This window comes from Salvelinus sp. IW2-2015, linkage group LG4q.2, assembly GCF_002910315.2.
Source record: "Salvelinus sp. IW2-2015 linkage group LG4q.2, ASM291031v2, whole genome shotgun sequence".
In the NCBI taxonomy this organism is placed as follows: Eukaryota; Metazoa; Chordata; class Actinopteri; order Salmoniformes; family Salmonidae; genus Salvelinus; species Salvelinus sp. IW2-2015.
In genome coordinates, this window is record NC_036843.1 from 5,514,348 (window position 1) to 5,537,926 (window position 23,579).

Genomic DNA, 23,579 nt, shown 5'->3' on the forward strand with positions numbered 1-23,579 from the left:
TATTGTGAAAACAATCCAATGCCTCTCAAAATGATTGGCAAAATGTCAATCAATACCATTTTGGTATTGAAAAAAGCTAGCAACAATAGGCTTCATGAGATAAACTTAATATCTCAACCTAATTTATGCATACGTGGTTAGTGAAGTAGGCTATTAGTTTTGCATAGCTTTGAGGAACTGCCACTCCAGTACAAAATGTAAGTCTTAGTCCAGTTAACATTGGCTTTATCACCCATTCTTGTCTCCACTGACACCGGGCCGTTATCAAGACCCTGCGAGGCGGGCCCTGGGTTAGAGGGAGCTGGAGAAGACAAGGCAAGGGCCAGGTCTGGAGCCAATTTTTGGGATGGAGAGGAAACCACCCTTGTGAAGCCATTACTCTCGCTCCTGAAGTCATCACTGAAATATATATTTAAAAAAAGATATATATATATATATATATATATATAATCAAATTTCAAATCAAATGTATTTATATAGCCCTTCTTACATCAGCTGATGTCTCAAAGTGCTATACAGAAACCCAGCCTAAAACCCCAAACAGCAAGCAATGCAGGTGTAGAAGCACGGTGGCTAGGAAAAACTCCCTAGAAAGGCCAAAACCTAGGAAGAAACCTAGAGAGGAACCAGGCTATGAGGGGTGGCCAGTCYTCTYCTGGCTGTGCCGGGTGGAGATTATAACAGAACATGGCCAAGATGTTCAAATGTTCATAAATGACCAGCATGGTCAAATAATAATAATCACAGTAGTTGTCGAGGGTGCAGCAAGTCAGCACCTCAGGAGTAAATGTCAGTTGGCTTTTCATAGCCGATCATGTCTGGGACAGGTAGCACGTATATAAGGCTTTTACTTGAGTATCTACTTGAGTGGTGTAGACCTATCTCAATTCGGTTACAATCATTAGCGATATGACCTACGTCTCAAAAACAAACTAGGCCTATGGATTAGTTTTTTAATGGATTTGGTCCCATGATAATATCTTACTGCTAAATAATAGTTAAGCATATAGAAATAGAAGGTCTAACATCCAATAAATCAATGTAAAATAGGCAAACTTTAGGCTACCCGAATAAAATATCAGTAGTAGTCGTTCCAGGAACTTTCATATTTTGAGGGGCAGGAGGAGTTACATCCGCAGTTGTGCACCATTTTGGACCGCCAAATTGTAATTTTAATCAAAGCATTTTACAGCACAATACAATGTTATTGCAGAGGCTAGATATAGGTATATGGTTAACTTTAACACCTTAACATCCAAAAAAAGTTATGCATGCATTTAATGTATCAGGCTACCACTCGAAGTATTGTATTTCATAATATGGAACAAAGGTATTAATAAAAAAATACAATTTTGATTTTTTTTTCTCAAATTCGAAGACAGAAGGGCTCTTCATTGGCATGATGTTCAACTAATTTGTATAGGTTATTGTTACCTATTAATTTAAATGAATGACACAATGATGCAATAAAATCACCTTAAACGCTGTAAATTTGAGGCGAACGGCACTAAAAGATACTCATCCCAGACGCTATTTTCTTTGGTTTTCAAAAGAAAGAGAAACCTCTATTCCAGGCTAATTGAAGAAGAAGAAACATCATAGCCTACTGACTGTTCTTCAAATGCGCCTTCTCAATATGCCAATGAAGATTAGAGGCTAAAGCAACAATAGCGATTCCCTAAACTATACGGTACAGTTTGTAAGCTTTTTAGATGTCTTCATATTCATTTCAACAGAACTGGAGTTTGTATCCATGTCCTTCAAGTATGTAGCCTAATTATTGTTCTCAGTAAACTACAGCGAATCAATATGCAACTTTTTGTTTTATATTCAGCATATTATCATTTGTATTTCTTCAGAAACCGAGATTCTGAAAGTGGTCTGTACACTGGGTGAGATTTGCGCACAATTATACTTACAGAAAATCCCAGTGTTCAATGGGCTTTGCATTTTGATAACACAAAATGTCCATTGAAAAACCTGAATATTCGACTCTGTTTTAGACACATAATTGCTGCAATAGCTAAAAATTATTTTATAACAAAGAAAATAAGCAGAAACTCCGTAGTTTTGCATTAAATCGACCACTGAAATATGAGTATCCCACAGGGGGCGCTCTGTCCCCGCTGAAACGCCTGATCTGGGATTCCCGAGAAAGGCAGTGGCCCTGGAGCATCAGTTTAACAAGCTAGTTGCGGGGGTGTGACCATATCAGAGACTGACAGCTTCTTTAACCATAACCCCTCCTCCTATGCTCCCGGTCTCTCTCTCTCGTTCACTCTTCCCTTGTTTCTGCACAATCGTGCTCAATTCCAATGCACACACCAAGAGGAGCATAAGCTTTCTGCAGCCACGCCGATAATTCGCTCAGGGACATTACTACAATATATTAACCAAGGAGATTTTTTTCGGGAATAACACTTGATCATGTAAACGGGTTGGCTAAACTACAGACATAGCTGGACTGCATTATGGTATTGATACAAGAAGTGTGGAAATATCGAACGTCTTGACTACAAAAAAGTATTTGGATTATTCCCGTCGGACCGCGTGAAACGGACTTACATTTCCCTGCGTAATCATAATAGCAAACATAATCGGGGATATGTATTGAATGGCTGTTGGGAACGAGGCAACTTCTCTTCCGTGATTGCCAAATGCGAAGTCTACGGGTTGGACAACTTTTGCCCGTTCCCGTTCCTTGCATAAACCCATTGAAAATTATTGAAAAGGAGAGGGCTCCTAGATTGCACAAAGCTTCTCATACCTCCTTCATATTGATATTTTTCTTGTTGGTTTTATGGAGGTAACTCTGGGTTTGGGTGCTAGACGCGGTTAGACTGGGTGCGTGGAGCGTTGGAACACCGGATTGTATTCCGCTCTCCCCTGGGTTTATTTCATGTCCGAATTTACCGCTTTATGACAATGGATTACTTTATGGTTTTATGCAGCCTCTTGCTTGCCATGGCGTCAGCTGTTGAAGGTAAGACACATTCATATTTTTTGTGGTTTATTATTGGCTTCTGGTTTAGGGATTTTCGTTAAGACCCTGTTCGCTCTGGGTTTTAACTACGCCGAAGCTCTCATGAGGACCGCCAATGGGCTACAGCAGTGCGCATTGGTAGTAGCCGAAGCCGAGTAACACAAGTGTATCCCTCGTCGAGCTATAGCTCTCTTATTTATATTTTAGCATTTTAAACGACATTATTTTATCAGGCTCTGAGAGAACATTTTGAACAGATATGAACTCGCTCCCACAGAAAGCTTTGCGCAACGGCAGACAACCCCAAACAACTCCAAGTGCCTTACCATTGCCGATTTTCAATACACATTTGTAATGCTCACCAGTCGTATCATTTCAAGGAGAGTTGTGTAGAATTTCGGTTAAGATCATTCATTCTCCTTGATGCTTGCCTTTTCATTCTTACCCTAAGGAAATTAGCGCAACACTAGCCCATATCTCAACAGGGAGTCGGAGCTCTATGTAGGTTGCAGCTCCGCGGGCATGCAGCGCAATTGGTGCCCCAGACACTAAAATGTATTCTAGTATTTTGGAAGGTTCAGCATTGCATAAAATAGTGGATCGGTTTGACAAGAAGCCTATCAAGTATTTACTTTTTAAGCAGATTTGGCTTTCACACCATTACATCAAAGTGTAGCTATATTTGCTATTGAATTATGATTAATTGCAGGCAAAGCGTTTGAGTCATTGTAAATTGGGATAATACACTATTTGTCTTCACAATTACTGTGAAATATATTTTAATTTAATTCGTTAATATGTAGAGCAATATTAGCAAAATTAGTACATTTTTTTCTGTCATGCAGCAAACATATGGAAACAAAAAGCGTTTTATTGCCTAACAGTGGACCATTTATTCATTGGTGTAGAATGGGGAAACAGGTCTGGCACACAGTGGGTTTGAACGGGCCTACAGCTTGTAGTCTATTGCCGTAGCAAGGCGGCTTGTAGGATACCCGGCTGGCTTGTGTTACTGTTGCCACTAGAAAAGTAGGACAGTGTGCCACTGTTTTTGTAAATGGCGCTCTCCCATAGGTTTCTTGTCTACTTTCATGACTTGCCAATACATTTTCAACTCCTTTGAATTTACACTGATAAGATAAGCTGTCTACGGTGTTGAACTTCGATTAAGACTTGAGAGAGAAACCGAATAGCATGCACTGTTTTATGATTCTTGGGATTATTTGATTACGAGCGAGCCTTGACCCAATTTCAGATCGTAATATAAAATGACATTTTAATTGTGCGTGATTATAACATTATCATGTTTAGACAGTGTTTTAAACAATCGGTTGTTCTGTTTTATTCAAAGTCGCCCTTTGAAGTTGTGGTAAAGTGAAGTAGGCTATAGCGCGGGTCAAAATAATGTAGGCCTATACCGCTTTATCTGATAAGCTTTGTTGTTTCATTGGTGCCCGCAATCATTCTGTATACGGTAGACTATAGACCAACTCATGTCAAAAAGAAGCGGTAAATTATGAATTGGTTGGTATGTGCACTGAAATCCACATATTCACCTTTCACCTAGCCTATGTAGACTATATTAGGCCTGTTATTAGTAGCATTCAAGATATGCCTAGTGGGAGGCACTCATTTTGAGTGGTGTGTCAGGGTATATAACGGCACCGAAATTATGGGTGCAGCTTTTCAAATCAAATTTTCAAATCAAATTGTATTAGTCACATGCGCCGAATACATCAGGTTCACCTTACAGTGAAATGCTTACTTACGAGCCCCTAACCAACAATGCGGTTTAAAAAAATACGGATAAGAATGAGATATAAAAGTAACAAGTAATTAAAGAACAACAGTAAAATAACAATAGCGGGACTATATACAGGGGGATACCGGTACAGAGTCAATGTGCGGGGGCACCGGTTAGTTGAGGTAATATGTACATGTAGGTAAAGTTATTAAAGTGACTATGCATAGATGGTAACAACAGAGAGTAGCAGTAGTGTAAAAGAGGGGGGCAATGCAAATAGTCCGTTTTTGGCTGAAGTTGATGTATTTCGTTAGAACAACCTATTTCCACCATAAGTGCTGCCATACATTTCTCTTCGCTGACCTGGTTCGGGGCTTAGCTAAGCGTTTAACATGGGCAGGTGATTTATGACATGCGCTGGAGACTTTTCTGAGAGGGAGCATAGTTTATGGGAAGCGACCGCCCGGGGAACAATACACGACCACACGGAGCGTCTGGTCTGACCAGGAACATAAACGAGAGAATGCCCCTATTTTACCCAACTTACAGCCGCTACTAACAAGGGACAGGTTAAAAGTAACATTGCACCGTTTTAGAGAATACTTTTTCTATAGCCTATTGAAAAGAAAACACCTTTAGTTTTTTTGTATTATAGGTCATGTTTTTTCGTATGCTCAGCATCCACTTTCACGATTCCGTTGAATATGTTAAATTATTCATTAAACATATTCCTGATTAATTTATATAATTTGATACCCCCATAGGTCTTTTGTGTGACCTAATTCTGGACACATAAACTACGCCTTAACATCACAGTGTGACCATGTGACTTCTGCTTAATCTTTTGCTTAGCAAAAATGAGCCATGGGTATTGTGGCAATAGTCTGTTTTTCAACTCAACCATTAAAGTAATTTATATGACGAAGATTCGCCTTTATTTATTCAGAAACAAAAGCAGACTATTCAGCAGTGTTATAGCTGTCAAAACAATTAATATTCTAAGCCTATTGAGCGTTTTTACGCACTATGGTTGGCTTTAAAATGCCCTTGACTTCAAGTTAATGTTGTTTGTAGTTGTTTGAAATGTTGTACTTGAAATAGTTTGATAACAAAGCCAAAGTATCATCTTGTAAAAGCCTCACGAGGCCTACTGTACTGTACATGGCTACATAGATAAAGTGGCCAACAACCGGGAGTTGTTTGGATGAAGCTCTGTGGCTATCGGTTTTCTCAGCGCTCCATCGGAGACATAAATTGTCCCGATGACATTTTAGTGCACTGGGGGATTCGTTAATCTCTTTCCTCATTGTAAATTATGTTTATGATAGAGGTTTAAGATAGAAGCAGATATGTTAGCGGTGCACACACAACAACATCTATCACGATTTGCAGGCAATCTGGAACCGCGTTTGCCCACTTTGACGCGTATTTCATTTCACTTACAGGTCCCATCCTTCACTTTGCAGCCTATTATTTTTCGAGGGAAAGGATAATCATTTTCAATTCAAGTACGTTGAACTTCGTTTTCCATTAGCCCACCCTCCCTCCTCAGTTCATGAATTCCCAGACAGTGCGTAAGCTAACCTCACAACGCCAGTGTTTTCAAGCCGTGCAATGTACTGGAACTGGTTTGATTTACCATTGTCACTGCTTGCATGTTTGTAGATCGGCCTACAGGTGCAAATCTTATCAAGTTTATTTTGTATGGATTTCCCCTAACTAAAGTGCGGATTATTTGCTTTGATGAGTTTTTCACCATATTTAGCCCATGCCCATGGCATAATCTTTCTGTCTCGTTGCGTTGCTATTTATGTTTGGTTGTGGTGTGCGTAAATAGGCTGCGAGCCTCGTACGCACCAGCTTGCGCTTTTATACTGTGCCCAAGATCACACCTCTGCAGGCCTATTTTCCTGTCCTTAATTTGCAGTTGGCGAATCTCTCACTCTCTCAAATCAATTCAAAGTATCTCTCTCTCTCTCTCTCTCTCAGCCAGGTTTAATCCTTCCCTCTTCAACGTGCCTGGAAGGCTCTTCGTCACCATTATTATTGCTTGACCCATTTTGTTCGGCACACTTGTTCTGTGTTAAATAAGGAAAGCCTTACCCAGCTTTTTTTCGAACATGCAACAGGCCTATTCTGTTTGAATGAACTAGGATTTTTGTTAACTTTTTACTGACCCTGTAGTGCGTCCAGAGAGATCAAGTACTGAGCGCCCACCTCGGAGAATCCATGTTACATAGGCTAATGCATTCAAAGGCAAAAGCTCAACAAACGTCGTTAGGGATAATAATGGGCATTATTGAATGGACAAAATAAATTATTAGTACTAAGGTTAACAACTGTAACAACCAAACCCTCTTAGGGGCCGAGGGGGAAATTGGACGGCAGAATGTGTAAAACAATACACAATAAGCCGCAACTAGCACTTTCAATATGGAGACCTTGCTGCTGAATATGACAGAATCGACAGAATGTAGATTCCTGTCCACTGGTTATTGTTGTTATGTTTGTTGTTGTTAAAGATATACTTTATTAGACCTAAACGAAAAACTGACCAAACCAAAATGAGAATTACAGGGCTAAAAAAGTACATTGGATTTAATTGAACTCTTTAGATTTTTTAAAGAATTTATGCAGTTTGTAATATATATATATTTTTTTATAATTATAACACTTACGAGTATTTTACGTATTAAAATAGCTTCATTATATGTATAGCCTATGCTAATAATATCATCATTTAATTTCTTATCAATACGTTTTTGACTTTGCGTTAATACTTTGAATTGCATCTTGGGTTGCATACTTTGTTGAAGTATTGAAAGTATGAATTATTTAAACGTCCCTACAGCCAGAGTGTCGCAATCGATGTGGCTTGATTGATTAAGGACAACCGCGCTGCTTAGGCCTTTAACCGGAGAATCGATAGAGTGATGCAAGAGATTGGCTTCCTTCCTATTGTCTGTGAACCAAATTGACCAGTTGAATATCCCTGGCCTTACAATCTATCGGAGGGCAGGTCTTTATTGCAGAGTAGTCCACAGGATGAAACGTTGAAGTGCACCAATTAAGGCGATTTCTTGATAGGCGGTTGGAATCAAATGGTCTGGCGGATAGAGGGGATGAGTGTGCCAATCTAATTGCCACGTAGGCCGCTCTGCTAGAGCGAGACAGACAGCACGATGGCGATGAGCGCATATAGACTTTTACATTTGGCATGATTTTTGACTTATTGAATTACATAGGTGAAAATATATGTTAATAATTTCAGTTTTTAGTATAAAATGATTCATTACGAAAAGCCTAGTCTATTTATGAAGTCTTGGTTTTTCATAAATTGATAGCATATAGGTTTATTACTATACGGTTATGGTCTCTGTTTTCCATTCCGTGAATTATAGTTGTAGCCTATTTTATCATCTAATTTTGTTTATTGAACATGTTCTTTTCATGTAGAGTTTGGCCATTATTAAAAATACAGTACTCCATTGTTAGAGTATTATTAATGCATAACAAATAATTGTGTAGGTCTATTTTCCCATGTGAATTTTTTTTCTACTGTTAAGAATAATATGAACTTTTGTTAAATTCAAAAGCAATATAATTAAGTAAACAATTGAATCCAAATTTGTTGGATTTTAGAGTAATTGAGCGCTTATAATCTAAGGCAATAATATTAGGAATGATAGTGTGATGATGATACTTATAATAGTAGTATAATTAATTAATGTAAAAATGATTCCATCATTATAATTCAATTTATTTTCACAATTGTCACATCATGATTCAGCCTGGAATTGTGAATCAATTGTGACTTTACAACTGTCAAATCCTCTATAAGAGAAGAATGACAACTAGAAAACAGTGGCATCTTCCCCACTCTGGCCCTGTATAGGTTAGATAGGGCCCCATTGAGTTGAAGGTCACATGCTAAGGAGAGGCCATGTTGAACAGATGTTCAGTGTCTTTGGTTCAGATTGGCGCTCAGATGGGGGTTGGTTGGTGGGGGGCTGTGGCTGTGCAGCGAGAGAGAGAGCTGACAGGCTTATTGATGCTATGGGACTCAGGAGTGCTTATGTGAATGGTCACATCCCACTGGGAACAGACGTCAATTCAACATCTATTCCACGTTGGTTCAACATTGTTTCAACCAGTGTGTGCCCAGTGGGATGTGAATGCTGATGGTACGGTCACGTAGCACATGAACGTTTGCTCACATATCCATATACAACAGTTGCACACCAGGAACTTCTATGTCATAGAAGAAAACTAGGTGGCCTTTTTGGATGGACAATATGGACAGTGTGTCTATAAGGGTTACTGTAAAGCCTACATTTTGGATGCCATAAGGACAGAATATTCTGGATGGATTTATTGTGCTGTGAAGTGAATGGCTGGCTAATTAACGCATAAGTGCTTGGTTGCAGACCTTCCTGTGTGTGTGTGTGTGTGTGTGTGCTTACGGAGATCCCCCTTTCTTCCTCTAAAGGGCTGTCCTGCAGCTGATGAAGGGTCTTGTCGAATAGAAGGTCTTTGACACCCGCTCCTGAGAGCGTGAGGAGCAAATGTGTCTGGGCCTGCCCACTGCCAAATTCCCACTGGTGCTGTCTACAGCCAGCCGAGCGGAACGAGGGAGAGGAGGGAGACAAAAAAGAGAGGGATTGAAAGAAAGAGAAGGAGAGAGAGAGGACTTGCACTCCATCTGGAGAGAGCGAGATGGGTGGCTGTGGCACGGCTTTAGGGCCGTGTCTTATATCACAGTGCCAACTGCTGAGGCCAACAGAGACAGCTCAAGCCACCTAAACAAAGTCACATGATGGCAGCTGGCGTTAGGGTAGTAGCGCCACTCCTTTACCTCTTTAGTCACTGTCAAAGTCAGAAGGTGCTTTCTCTGAGGTTTTTCCCTTTCAAGTCGACTATAAAAGTTTTTCCAACCGAAAATGTGTGACTAAAAGTGAATGTGGGTATGTGCGTGCAGGGTGGGTGTGTTACCATTTGGCCCCTTAGTCTGCTGTCGTTTAAAAAAAAAAAGTTTCCATCCAACTGGAACCATATTAATGAGTTTCAAAATTCTGGTGAAATGCTATACATAATGTTAACTTCCATCAAAGTAGGCATTTTATAGGCCCCTTCCACATCGGACGTCCATAAAGCGCAGCTGAATTGACCATGTGTGACAACTCGGGTTGGGTTAGAATGGGGGTGCGTGCAGCAGGGGACAACGTTGTAGAACAGTCAGATAGAAAATGTTATGACGAACAAACCTTCCTCGCTGACATCTAGAATAAGGAACCCGTCTCTATATCGTGACATTTCTATCTGCATCGCTCCACAACGTTTGCCTGCTGAACGTGGCTCTGTTAGGCCCCAGTGTGTTTTCTCCTGCTGCAATTGAGAACCTATGCCTTTTGACCTTCTGTCGGTTCAAAACAAGGAAGTCACTGCATCTTAACCAAGCCAGTCTTTTTATTCAGTAACAATGGCTTCCCAAACAGAATCAAACCCTCGGGGCCATGCTTGGTTGAATAAAAATGGAATTAAGGACGAAAAAGGAAACAAGTGGTGATGTGTATTTATTGTACGGGGAAATGTGCATGCACAGCCACTCATGCCTGTCGACACACATAAACACTCATGCAAGGATACAAACAGACAAGCCAATTGCGCTGAAGTGTGCTTGAGCATCACTCGACGCCAGCTAGCAGTCCAGGGCCAATGTGCTATTCACATGTAGGTCGGAGGCGCTCTTGGGAGAAGACGAACACACTTTATGGGCATGCCATGGTCATTACTCTGCCGAGAGTCACTTGGCAAGAGCCGAGCGGACTTCTCCTTCTGCAATGCACAGTGGTTTGATCCGTTTCAGCCCCCCCCCCCCCCCCYCCATTTTTTTACGAGCTACAGGCTCTTGTAACAAATTTAGCTGATAGAGCAGAAAGGGATCTTTGATATTTGTCTTTTAAAAAACCCAGTCACATCTGTCGGCCGTTCCAAAATTGAGTGCCTGGAGGAAAAAGCTATCACCTGGTTTCAGCGTCGCAAGTCTTGTTAAAATGTAAGGGAAAGAAGAAAAGGGGCCAACTCTAAGATATTTTTAACATATTGAAATAGTTGAATGCAAGCTTTAGCTCCGGACACTTGGTTGTATTTTGGATACGTTTTTGAAGACTGGCAACACATTTTGCTACTTTTTAAAATGACTGCCATAAAGAGAAGGTGTGATGATAGGGGATCTTGGAGGCACTGACTGAAGTCGTGGTTAGTGTGCTAGGTGTGAACGTCCACTTTGATTAATGGAACTAGATGTGTGAAGTGAGTGTGTATTGTGTGTGAATGGTGGTGTGTGTGTGTGCCTGTGTGCCTGTGTGTCTTCATGGCGTGGGAGTCGAGAGTTACAGTTGGCACTAAAACTCCATCCGTTCACTCCTTCTCCTAAGAGTTAAAACACCCAGCTCCACCTGCTCCCAATCTACACTTCAAACAACACACCCTGCCAAAAGGAAGCTTCTTCTCATGAATGGGTGCAGACTTTACCATACCCCCTATTACCACTTACCAACGTTGACAGTACTCACTCTTAATGACTTAAACAGGGTTTCTCAACGTGACGCAGCTTGCATAGAATGTACGATAGTCGAGAGTGACGATAGTCCTCACAGTTCCCACTATGACCTCTTGAAGGTTTTGTCTGTGGGAAGACTTCCGCTAAGCTTTGCATTGAATGTTAAAGACGGGGCAGTGAACGTTAAAGACGTTCAATGCCCTATGCTCTTTTATGTGCATGAATAAGCATACCACGTTAAGGGACAAAGACAAAAATGCAAATGCCAAACCGGTGAGGCATTTTTATGTCTTTACGTGCATCCTGTGCACTAAAAGACCAAATGTCTTGGTGTTGAGTTGAGGTAGACATTGTTTTACTGCCTAGCCGATCTGACACCTCTCCATTTGGGGAGACGGGACTGAGGGAGCTGTGAAGTGTGTGTGTTTCTCTGACTGTTTGGTCTTTGTCTCTGAGTGTGTGTGTATGTTACCACAGTGTATTTTCCAGTGGTGGAAAAAGTACCCAGTTGTCATACAAGAGTAAAAGTATAGATACCTTAATAGAAAGTTACTCAAGTAAAAGTCATCCAGTAAAATACTACTTGAGTAAAAGTCTAAAAGTATTTTGTTTTAAATATACTTCAGTATCAAAAGTAAATGTAATTCTAAAACATATACTTAAGTATCAAAAGTAAAAGTATAAATCATTTCAAATTCCTTATTTTAAGGAAAGCAGACGGCACCCTTTTCTTGTTTTTAACATTTAAGAATAGCCAGGGGATCACTCCAACACTCAGATATTAGTTACAAAAGATTCATTTGTGTTTAGTGAGTCCGCCAGAACATACGCAGTAGGGATGACGAAGTGTTCTCTTGATAAGTGCGTAAATTTCACTATTTTTCTTTTCTGCTAAGCATTCAAAATGTAACTAGCACTTTGGGTTGTCAGGGAAAAATGTATGGAATAAAAAGTGCAATATTTTCTTTAGGAATGTAGTGAAGTAAAAGTAGTCAAAAATAGAAATAGTGAACTACCCCAAAAAACTACTTAAGTAAAAATACTTTAAAGTACTACTCAAGTACTTTACACCGCTGGTATTTTCAGTGGCGGAAGCCCCTGTGGGGGGAACAGAGTGCTCTCCCCCACGGGGCTATTGAGAGAACTTTATCTATTATAGGGGAATGAGATGCTTTATGGAAAGGAAAGGGGGATACCTAGTCCGTTGTCCAACTGAATGTATTCAACTGAAATGTGTCTTCTGCATTCATCCCAACCACTCTGAATCAGAGAGGTGCTGGGGGCTGCCTAAATCGACATCCACGTCTTCGGCGCCCGGTGAACAGTGGGTTAACTGCCTTGCTCAGGGGTAGAACCACAGATTTTTACCTTTAGGCAATCCTAGGCAATAGGTTTAATATATACATCTAAGGACCCCCATCTGTAGTAGGGCTTCCGAGTGGCACAGCAGTCTAAGGCACTGCATCTCAGTGCTAGCGGCGTCACTTAAGACCCTGGTTCGATCCCGGGCTGTATCACAACCGGCTGTGATTGGGAGTCCTACAGGGCGGTGCACAATTGGCCCAGCGTCATCCAGGTTTGGCCGGGGTAGGCCGTCATTGTAAAATACAATTTTTGCCCAATTAAATAAAGGTTAAATAAAAAATAACCTCACAGGAGATGTCTTGTCATTGTGATTTGTTTACATATTCATGTTTCCTCTGTAGATTGTTTATCTACAGCAAGCTCTAATCATGCAGCGAATGAGTGTCCTTGTCAAGTGTTTGTGAAGATATCTTTTTGAAGGATTCAATCTTAGCGTACCATTTGAAGGAATTAAATTTCTGAGCGTGGTTTGATCAAAACTGATGTGACTTCTATTATTATCATTGGTAGATGTTCTAATACCTGCAAGGGGTTCGAAACATGCAGACAGTTCAAAGACCCCTCGCTTATTAAAGGATTCACTGGAATATGGTGCTTGATGAGCTCGAGAAAGAGATGGAGATAGACATAGACAGTAGAGAGAGCGAGAAATACACTATATACTTTTATCTAGTTAAGATGAAACCGTATGGCGACTAAACCACCACACCAGCTCACAGATATGGTGTATCAAAGCCTTTTGATCTATAGGCATGGGTCCACCAGATAGCTACATCTGCAAGGTGACATATCTCAGGCAGGCAGTGAGTGTTCACCCAGGGCAGCCCTTTTCTACAGGGATTATCCACAAACCCCCTGCCTTGCGAGAAGCCTCCCATACCGGGTGAGAGATGTATGATTGCAGGGTTGAGCTTTGCACTCTGGTTCTCCGCTGAGCCGCAGTCGAAGGCTTATCAGTTATTGAACCTGAACCGAGAGAGAGAAAGAGAGCAACAGAGAAATAAAGAGAGTGAGAGAGAGGCAGAGAGAAAGCCACTTGGTTCAGTGTTGGCAAGACAGTTAATTTCAAAAGGTGTTGAAAGTGTTGACAATGCGGGACAGAGGGACCCATGTGAGATTGGGGGGAGCTGTGGTAAAATGAGTGGGGAAGAGGGTGAGGAAGGAGGAGTAAAGGGGGTTGGGGGTGGTGGTGGGCTCTGGGAAGGTGTGAGCATCAGAGAAGGGAGATTTTATTTCCTACCTTGGACCAGTGTTACATATCTTCTGTATCCTCTCATCTTCAATTAGACTATCTTAATCCAGCTTTAGCCTGGGAAGAAAGATCCAGCTTTCTTTCTTTCTTTCCCTCCCTCCATTTCTCTTTCTCTCTCTCACTTACCACCCAGGTTACCAGATGAAAAGTCTGGGCTGTGATGCAGGCCGGAAGGAATCCGCAGTTGTTTTTAATGAATCTGACAAAGCAACCGAGTGCCGATCACTGGCAACATTGTGCCACAATTTCCAAGACAGCATCTCTGACCATGTCAGAGAGACAGAGACACTGCAAGAGAGATAGACCGGAGAGAAATAGATAGAGAGACTGCAAGATAATCAGCTGTGTAGTGCTAAGGGCAAAAAATTCAAACGGCATTGTTTGCTTTTGCTCAACCGTTTATGAGATTATACTGTCCAATAACTTTTATTGTCGCTTAATTCAAGGAACTATAGGGCTGTATGTCTTCCGTGATGATTTAGCGCGTGAACACGTGCAGCCGTTTAGGCCCTGAGCTTGTAGCTGGGTAGACAGATTGGCGCTGTGGTATGCAAAAGGGGAAGAACGAAATGTTCACCGGTCCTCATTCAAACAGGTAGACTTTTAAACAAACCGTAGACAATGCCTCCCGTTCTCTCCTCTGTTTACTTTCTCTTTCTTCACCTCCGTCACTCTTTCACTCTGTCCTTTCCCACCCTTTACTGTACCCCTGATTCACATCCTTTAATAGTTTGGTTCTAATTGTAGCAATATTTTCCCTTCCCGTTATCTGCCAGCCTTGTGATATAGAAATCCCCAAAGCTAGGAGACAGGGATATTTACTGCCCCATGGTCTTTTGATGTGTCCACTTGTTGATAAGGGCTGACAGTCAAATGACTCACTTCCTCTATTGAAGTGGAAAGAGGAGTCTGCGGTTCTCTGCCTCGTTCTGTGACATTGTTTCCCATGAACACGAAATGATGGCGACCGTATGCAAAAGAAAATGCAGTTTGAGTTCAAGCACCGACACTTACATGACATGTTCGCAATGGCGTTCTCTTTCAACCTGTCCCCATCGCCCTTGGCTTCTCCAAGAACAGGTTCCTCAGTTGTCAGACATCACAAAAAGAGAGATTAGTACAAATGTAAGAAAACACACAAGGTCTTCAATGGGCTGTAATTCAATCTGTTGCTGTAGGGTGTCGGAGGGTGCCTAAGTGCAAGGCACGTGAGGTGTAGCAGGTTTTCGATACCCGGCAGAATGGCGAAGAGTGTGAAAACAATCGCCAGGGACATGAAAGCGTGCAGGAACACACAGCAGAGTCAAATAACCCCCCGACCAGATGGGAATGGTCAGTGAACAAGGGGGTCGATGTTTATACCATTGGTGTCAGAAGACGGATCTGAAAACATTAACCCCAAAGACACTTTTGCCCTCTCTGAATCCCTATGGGACCGGGGGCTAAAAGTGTGGTGATGATTAGAGATTCAATTTAGCTCTCCATCAATCAATGCTGGAGGGAGGAAGGCGAGTGATGTTGATAGCCCAGCCTCTTAAAACCAGACTGGGTTGGTCTCTTGGGAGTAGGCGTTTTTTCTGCTTTCCTAATTAAGCGGCAAAGCTGCCACTGCACTTACTTATTAATGAATCTTCGCTTCGATCGGTGCAGGGGACCACGAGGTAACTCGACTCTAAACCCTAATTAGTCCATCACTAATGGCTGAGCTTCTCGACGATCCATACGTTCTAAACATCTACGGTCAGCAGGAACATGCCATCGTACTTCTGACCTTTACTTCTGGTCTTGTGTTGCTTGTTTGAGAGCAAATTTGAGAATTTGACCCTCATGGAACTTTATTTCCATCTGGACACCCATATTGAATGGAGTCATATGCAGGTACTTTTTGAGGAGGTACTTTAATTTAGTTTAAGCTGCAGTATTTAATCCCCTCTCCCAGATCCTCCTCTTAGTGTGCTTGGTGTCATTTGACTACAAACCTCAAGAGAGATCAAATGGGATGAGGTGTCACACCCTTTGATTTCCTCCACAGCATAAATGCTAACAGAGAAAGTCAGGATGTGGCACAAACATTCTCCCAACTCATTTCCACACTTGATTGTGATGCTCATTCGTGCACCCCTGACAATGCGGGTCAATAAGATGTCACACGCACAACCACGTCAATCATGTAACCGAAACACTACCCCCACGCAGACTAGCTAAGTTTGTCTAGTTTTGGTGGTGGTGGTGGTGACATCACTACTCAGGGACAGTGAGTCCGTCCGTCTATCCATCGCAGCCTTGTATGGTGTGGCTTTTAGAGCTATAAACGCAGGTTCTGAGTCAGATTTACAGGCCCCTGGGCATTTGGACCTCATTAGTTTCTGCCCACTCTTAGTGGTTCTTTGTGGTTCAGGGTCAGGTCTAGGTCTGCGTCCCAAATGCCACCATGTTCCCTATATAGTGCACTACATTTGACCAGAGCCCTACGGAAAGTAGTGCCCTACATGGTGAATAGGGTGCCATTTGGGAAGCTACCCACGACTAATCAGGCAGGGGTTGATCCACGCCCTGTGGTCTGGACTGACTCGGCCAGTCCCAAACGAACCCCAACTAACCCAGACCATCTAGAGCTCTCATATGTATGTGTGTGTGTGTGTGTCTAAGGTAGATGGCAAATACAGTATGTGTGTGTTCATTGAATTAGGTTGCATATTTTGTCTGACAGATAGGTAGGTATAGGACATTTAGAATACTTTATTTGATTTAACCAGGCAAGTCACATTGAGATGAACATCACTTTTTCAAGAAAGCAGTCTTGTATTTGAATAGCCAATTCATTTGTAGCCAATACATTTGTCATAGTTCTTATAGCCCTCAGCTGTGGTCACAGAAATAGCTGAAAGCCACAACTGAAATGGTGAGGCAAGTCATCAGAATATGATCTTTATTCATTTGCCTGTTGGCTTTGCCACAGGCAGTGTTGCAGGGGTCACAGTGAGGCAGAAGGGTCAAATATTGGAAGTGAACATTATAGCATGAAACTCACTGCCGATAGACTGCCGATAGGTACTTATCACAGTGGGAGGCCGTTCCTTCTCTTGAAAGACTCAGTAGCGACAAACCTACCGATTCTACTTGTAGAATCGCAATGTTCGTCAGTGGCCAACCACTTGACTTTGAGCCAATTAGAGAGCATGAACCCCCACGTGGCGGAGCTATCAAAAAAAGGATAATCGGGCATTTTCTCCATAAAGCCATGGATGATCCAGTCTCACTTCATGTGCAATAAAGGCTATGGGATGGTAGCCAAGTGCAAAGATACAATGATGCAATGCACACAATACTAAATACTTCCCCCAAGCTTATTGAACACTGTGGCTATTATTGACACTATAATTAAGTCACAATGGATTAGCTATTTCCATGAAACAGCTGCCTGTGTTAGCTGCCGGGTTAGTGCAGTGTCCTTAGCTAGCTAGCTAGCAAATATGCTAACGTTAGCTAGCTAGCTAAACATTTGGCTATGGGCTGGCACTGGCAGTAAATCAAATCGAATTCAATTTGATTGGTCACATACACATGCTTAGCAGATGTTATTGCGAGTGTAGCAAAATGCTTATGCTTCTAGATCTGACAGTGCAGCAGTATCTAACAGGTAATATCTAACAATTCAACAACAAAACCTAATATCTAACCAATTACACAACAAAACCTAATACACACAATCTAGTAAAGGAATGGGATAAGAAGATATAAGTATAAAATATATGGATGAGCAGTGACAGAGCAGCTAATATGCAATAGATAGTAAAGAATAGATAGTGAAGGATACAGTATACAGTATATACTGTACATATGAGATGAGAAATGTGAGATATGTAAACATTCTTCAAGTGGCTAGTGTTCCGTTTATTAAAGTGGCCAATGATATCAAGTTTGTAGATAGGCAGCCGCCTCTCCGTGCTAGTGGTGGCTGTTTAACAATCTGATGGCCTTGAGATAGAAGCTGTTTTTTAATCTCTCTGTCCCAGCTTTGATGCACCTGTACTGACCTCGCCTTCTGGATGATAGCGAGGTGAACAGGCATTGGCTCGGGTGGTTATTGTCCTTGATGATCTTTTTTGCCTTCCTGGGCAACACCGTGTGTTGTAGGTGTCCTGGAGGGCAGGTAGTTTGCCTCCGGTGATGTGTTGCGTAGACCGCACCACCCTCTGGAGAGCCCTGCAGGTGTGGGCGGTGCAGTTGCCGTACCAGGCGGTGATACAGCCCGATTGTGCACCTGTAAAAGTTAGTGAGGGTTTTTGGTGACAAGCCACATTTTTTCAGCCTCCTGAGGTTGAAGAGGCCATGTTGCACATTCTTCACCACACTGTCTGTGTGCGTGGATCATTTCAGTTTGTCGATGATATGTACACCGAGGACCTTAACTTTCCACCTTCTCCACTACTGTCCCGTCGATGTGGATAGGGGGGTGCTCCCTTTGTTGTTTCCTGAAGTCCACGATCATCTCTTTTGTTTTGCTGACATTGAGTGAGAGGTTATTTTCCTGAAACCACACTCCGAGGGCCCTCACCTACTCCATGTAGACTGTCTCGTCGTTGTTGGTAACTAAGCATGCCATTGTAGTGTCGTCTGCAAACTTGATGATTGAGTTGGAGGCGTGCTTGGCCACGCAGTCATGGGTGAACAGGGAGTACGGGAGAGGGCTGAGAACGCACCCTTGTGGGGTCCCAGTTTTGAGGATCAGCGAAGTGGAGATGTTGTTTCCTGCCTTTACCACCTGGGGGCGACCCGTGAGGAAGTTCAGGACCCAGTTGTACAGGGCGGGGTCGAGATCCATGGTCTCAAGCTTAATGATGAGTTTGGAGGGTACAATGGTGTTGAATGCTGAGCTGTCAATGAAAAGCGTTCTTCCGTAGGTATTCCTCTTGTCCAGATGGGATAGGACAGTGTGATGGCGATTGCATCGTCTGTGGACCTGTTGGGGTGGTATTGGAGTGGGTCTAGGGTGACAGGTAGGGTGGATGTGATATGATCCTCGATTATTCTCTCAAAGCACTTCATGATGAAGTGAGTTCTACGGGGAGATAGTCATTTAGTTCAGTTATCTTACTATGGGGATTACTACAGTTTTGAATATGGAGAGTGAATTAAATTGTTTCTTCATCATTTTGCTAGGTAGTTATGTAGCTGTGGCCATCAGGCTACTATCAACAAGGGCTTTCTACAAAATAGCATCATTAGCACAGTAGCTTCAAATCTAGACAATTAGCAATATGCACGGATATGCATCGCCAAACAACGCTACTGCCACCTTCTGGTTTGGAGTATTTTGACAAGGCTGAGTGGCTGACGATTTCCAAGGTCTTTGCTGTGTGAACACAAATGAGATTGACTGCCGACACTTCAGAGCTGCTAAGTACTGTTGGCAGGCAAACGTTTGGCAATCTTACCGGTGTGTCTGAGTTTTAATGGGTGGTAAAATATTAGAAATTAATATTAACTTGTAGCGACGAATGCTGGTGCGCGATGTAGAATATTAAAGAGGTATTGCTCGCCTGAGGTAGAGTACCATATGAAAAGCTGTAGACCACACTATCCACCAAGAGAATTCTCATCTATATTATTTGTAGCCGTCTATTTACCACCACAGATCGATGCTGGCACTAAGACTGCACTCAACCAACTCTAAGGCCATAAATTAAATTTCAAATCAAATGTATTTATATAGCCCTTCGTACATCAGCTGATATCGTAAGCAAACAAGGAAATGCTCACCCAGATGCGGCGCTCCTGGTGGCCGGAGACTTTAATGCAGGCAAACTTAAATCAGTTTTACCACATTTTTACCAGCATGTCACATGTGCAAGCAGAGGGAAAACAACTCAAGACCACCTTTAGTCCACACACAGAGATGCATACAAAGCTCTCCCCCACCCTTCATTTGGCAAATCTGACCGTAAGTATATCCTCCAGATTCCTGCTTACAAGCAAAATATAAAGCAGGAAGTACCAGTGACTCGCTCAATACGGAAGTGGTTAGATGATACGGATGCTACGCCACAGGGACTGTTTTGCTAGCACACACTGCAATATGTTCCGGGATTCATCTAATGGCATTGAGGAGTATACCCCCTCAGTCATCTGCTTCATCAATAAGTGCATCGACTACGTCGTCCCCACAGTGACCGTACACCTATAAGAAATCCTGCTATGCCCTCAGACGAACCATCAAACAAGCAAAGCGTCAATACAGGATTTAGATTGAATTCTACTACACCGGCTCTGACGCTCATTGGATGTGGCAGGGCTTGAAAACTATTATGGACTACAAAGGGAAACCAAGATGCGAGCTGGCCAGTGATGTGAGCCTACCAGACGAGCTAAATGCCTTTTATGCTCGCTTCGAGGCAAGCAACACTGAAGCACGAGAGCACAAGCTGTTCTGGATGACTGTGTCATAATGCTCTCGGTAGCCGATGTGAGCAAGACCTTTAAACAGGTCAACATTCACAAAGCCGCAGGGCCAGATGGATTACCAGGACGTGTACTCAAAGTATGCACGGACCAACTGACATTTTCAAACTCTCCCTGACTGAGTCTGTAATACTTGCATGTTTCAAGCAGACCACCATGGTCCCTGTGCCCAAGGAAGCGAAGGTAACCTGCCTAAATGATTACCACCCTGTATCACTCATGAAGTGCTTTGAAAGGCTGGTCATGGCTCACATCAACAGCATCCTCCCGGACACCCGAGACCCACTCCAATTCGCATACTGCCCCAACAGATCCACAGTTGATGCAATCTCAATCACACTCCACACTGCCCTTTCCCACCTGGACAAAAGGAAAACCTATGTGAGAATGCTGTTCATTGACTACAGCTCAGCATTCAACACCATAGTGGCCACGAAGCTCATCACTAAGCTAAGGATCCTGGGACTAAACACCCCCCTCTGCAACTGGATCCTGGACTTCCTGACGGGCCGCGCCCAAGTGGTAAGGGTATGCAACAACACGTCTGCCACGCTGATCCTCAACACTGGGGCACCTCAGAGGTGTGTACTTAGTCCCCTCCTGTACTCCCTGTTGACCCATGACTGTGTGGCCAAACACGACTCCAACACCATCATTAAGTTTGCTGACAACACAACAGTGGTAGGCCTGATCACCGACAACGATGAGACAGCCTATAGGGAGGAGGTCAGAAAACTGGCAGTGTGGTGACAGAACAACAACCTCTCCCTCAATGTGAGCAAGACAAAGGAGCTGATCGTGGACTACAGGAAAAGGCGGGCCAAACTTTGGCCCCCATTAACACAGAACCCATCAACGAGGCTGTAGTGGAGCGGGTCGAGAGTTTCAAGTTCCTTGGTGTCCACATTACCAACAATCTATCATGGTCCAAGCATACCAAAACAGTCGTGACGAGCGCACGACAAAACCTTTTCCCCCTCAGGAGACTGAAAAGATTTGGCATGGGTCCCCAGATCCTCAAAAAGTTCTACAGCTGCACCATCGAGAGCATCCTGATCGGTTGCATAACCTCCTGGTATGGCAACTGCTACAGAGGGTAGTGCGTACAGCCTAGTACATCACTGGGGACAAGCTTCCTGCAATCCAGAAGCTATATAGTATGCGGTGTCAGAGGAAAGCCCATAAAATTGTCAGAGACTCCAGTCACCCAAGTCATAGACTGTTTTCTCTGCTACCGCACGGCAAGCGGTACCGGAGCGCCAAGTCTCGGACCAAAAGGCTCCTTAACAGCTTCTACCCAGGCTATAAGACTGCTGAACAACTAATCAAATGGCCACCGGACTATTACATTGACCCCCCCACCCCCATTTGTTTTGTACACTGCTGCTACTCGCTGTTTATTATCTATGCATAGTCACTTCACCCCTACCTACATGTACAAATGACCTCTAACCTGTATCCCCGCGCACTGACTCGTTACCAGTACCCCCTGTATATAGCCTTGTTATTGTTATGTTATTGTGTTACTTTTTAGTATTTTTTACTTTAGTTTATTTGGTAAATATTTTCTTAACTCTTCTTGAACTTCACTGTTGGTTAAGGGCTTGTAAGTAAACATTTCACGGTCTACACTTGTTGTATTCGGCGCATGTGACAAATAAAGTTGGATTTGATGACAGGAACATGGGTGTGGTCAAGAGGTCTGTAATTATGACTGTCACCACCAAACGAGAATCAAAGGTATGCATGTTTTTCTGCCTGTGTGTATGTGTACATGTGTTTAAGAGAGAGAGATTTTTTTGGAAAGATACCTCTGATCAAACCTAAACCTGTTAAATCCTTCTCGCTCACCAAGAGCATTTATTAACCCTCTTTTTTTTGTCAGGGTTACGTAACCCTTTGTCCTCCTCCATCCCTGAGTGTATATTATTGAGTGTGTGTGGGTGAGTCAGCCTATCCACTATCACATCCCGTACCATCACCCAGTGTGATTGGCAGCTTACCAGGCAGGATTGACTCAACATCTTGAAGTGAGCTGTCAAAATAGTTAATGTATAGATCAGCGATTGACTCTGGGTGGATATAAAATGACCTTTCCAGTCCTTTGACATCTGTTATTTATCCCTCGAGCCATATAGCCACAGTTGCTCCCTCTGTCCTTTTTATCTCCCTCCCTCACTCCCCCTCACTCCCCCTCTGCCTCCCTGCTGCGCTTTGGCCTCTATTGCCCTCAATCACACTAGCTGCTAGATAGACTGGTACAGGTTTCATAGGATGTTTGCCTCAGGGGCTACACATACCACAGGAGGTTGGTGGCACCTTAATTGGGGAGGACGGATTCATGGTAATGGCTGGAGAGGAATGAGTGGAATGGTATCAAATACATTGTTTCCAGGTGGTTGCCATTCGCTTTGTTCCAGTCATTATTATGAGTCGTCCTCCCCTCAGCAGCCTTCACTGACACACAAACACACACACACGCACATGCACACGCACACACAGAAACAGCGGCATCATGCACCCCAAAAAATCTGACCGGGGCAGAAAGTACTTGAGGATGGCTGGGAGGTGTGCCTGGCTCCACGAGGGGGCTCGTAGCTCACACAATTCAAACTTTAATTTATTAATTTTAGGTCCTTATATAAAAGAAGTTATCAAATAAGTTAAAATGATTGAGTCACAGGTTGGCTCCCCCCCAAAATCTGTATCTCTGCTTCACTGTGTTCCTGTGTGTAGGCAGCCTGGTCTCATAGACTAGACGTGACATAGTAAATGTAAATCTGGGACTCTCAAATTAGTATGATATGTTACGTTTGGTATGGTTACATAAGACATACGGTTACTTAAAGGTGCAATATGCAGAAATCGCCCTGCCATTTCCTGGTTGCTAAAATTGTAATAGTTTGCCTAATTTCAGTTTATGTGACAAAACGATCAGTCGTTGTGTGGAGAATAATTGTACCATCTAAACCACTGTGAAATATATTTTCTATATCCAAAAATATTATATTTTCATCTGTTTGAAGCTGGTGTACAAAACCGAAAGTGAAAGATGCAGAAACTAAATTTAAGAACGGGAAGCATAGAACTCGTGCCTATAGAACAGATCTACCACTTCTTAGACTTGCTTTCAATGAGAATGACAGGTCTATAGCTCAATATTTCTATGTGAATTTGGACAAGTCACCCCCCAAAATTATACATTGCAGTG

The 23,579-nt window shown here is 42.7% G+C and overlaps 1 protein-coding gene across 9 annotated transcripts in view; it reads left to right on the forward strand.

Annotated features, from left to right (window-relative positions):
- Positions 1 to 2,273: 2,273 nt before the first annotated feature.
- Positions 2,274 to 23,579, forward strand: part of LOC111963166 (ephrin type-B receptor 3-like) — a 101,782-nt gene continuing 80,476 nt past the window's right edge. For 3 of the 9 annotated variants that reach the window (XM_070443330.1, XM_070443331.1, XM_023986429.2), the window contains exon 1: positions 2,276 to 2,983. In XM_070443330.1, coding sequence (XP_070299431.1) covers positions 2,920 to 2,983 — 64 coding nt within the window. In that variant the 5' untranslated portion in view covers positions 2,276 to 2,919. Of the gene's footprint in view, positions 2,984 to 23,579 lie in introns of all 9 variants that reach the window. The other 6 variants (XM_070443332.1, XM_023986421.2, XM_023986426.2 and 3 more) reach the window with 3 other exon arrangements.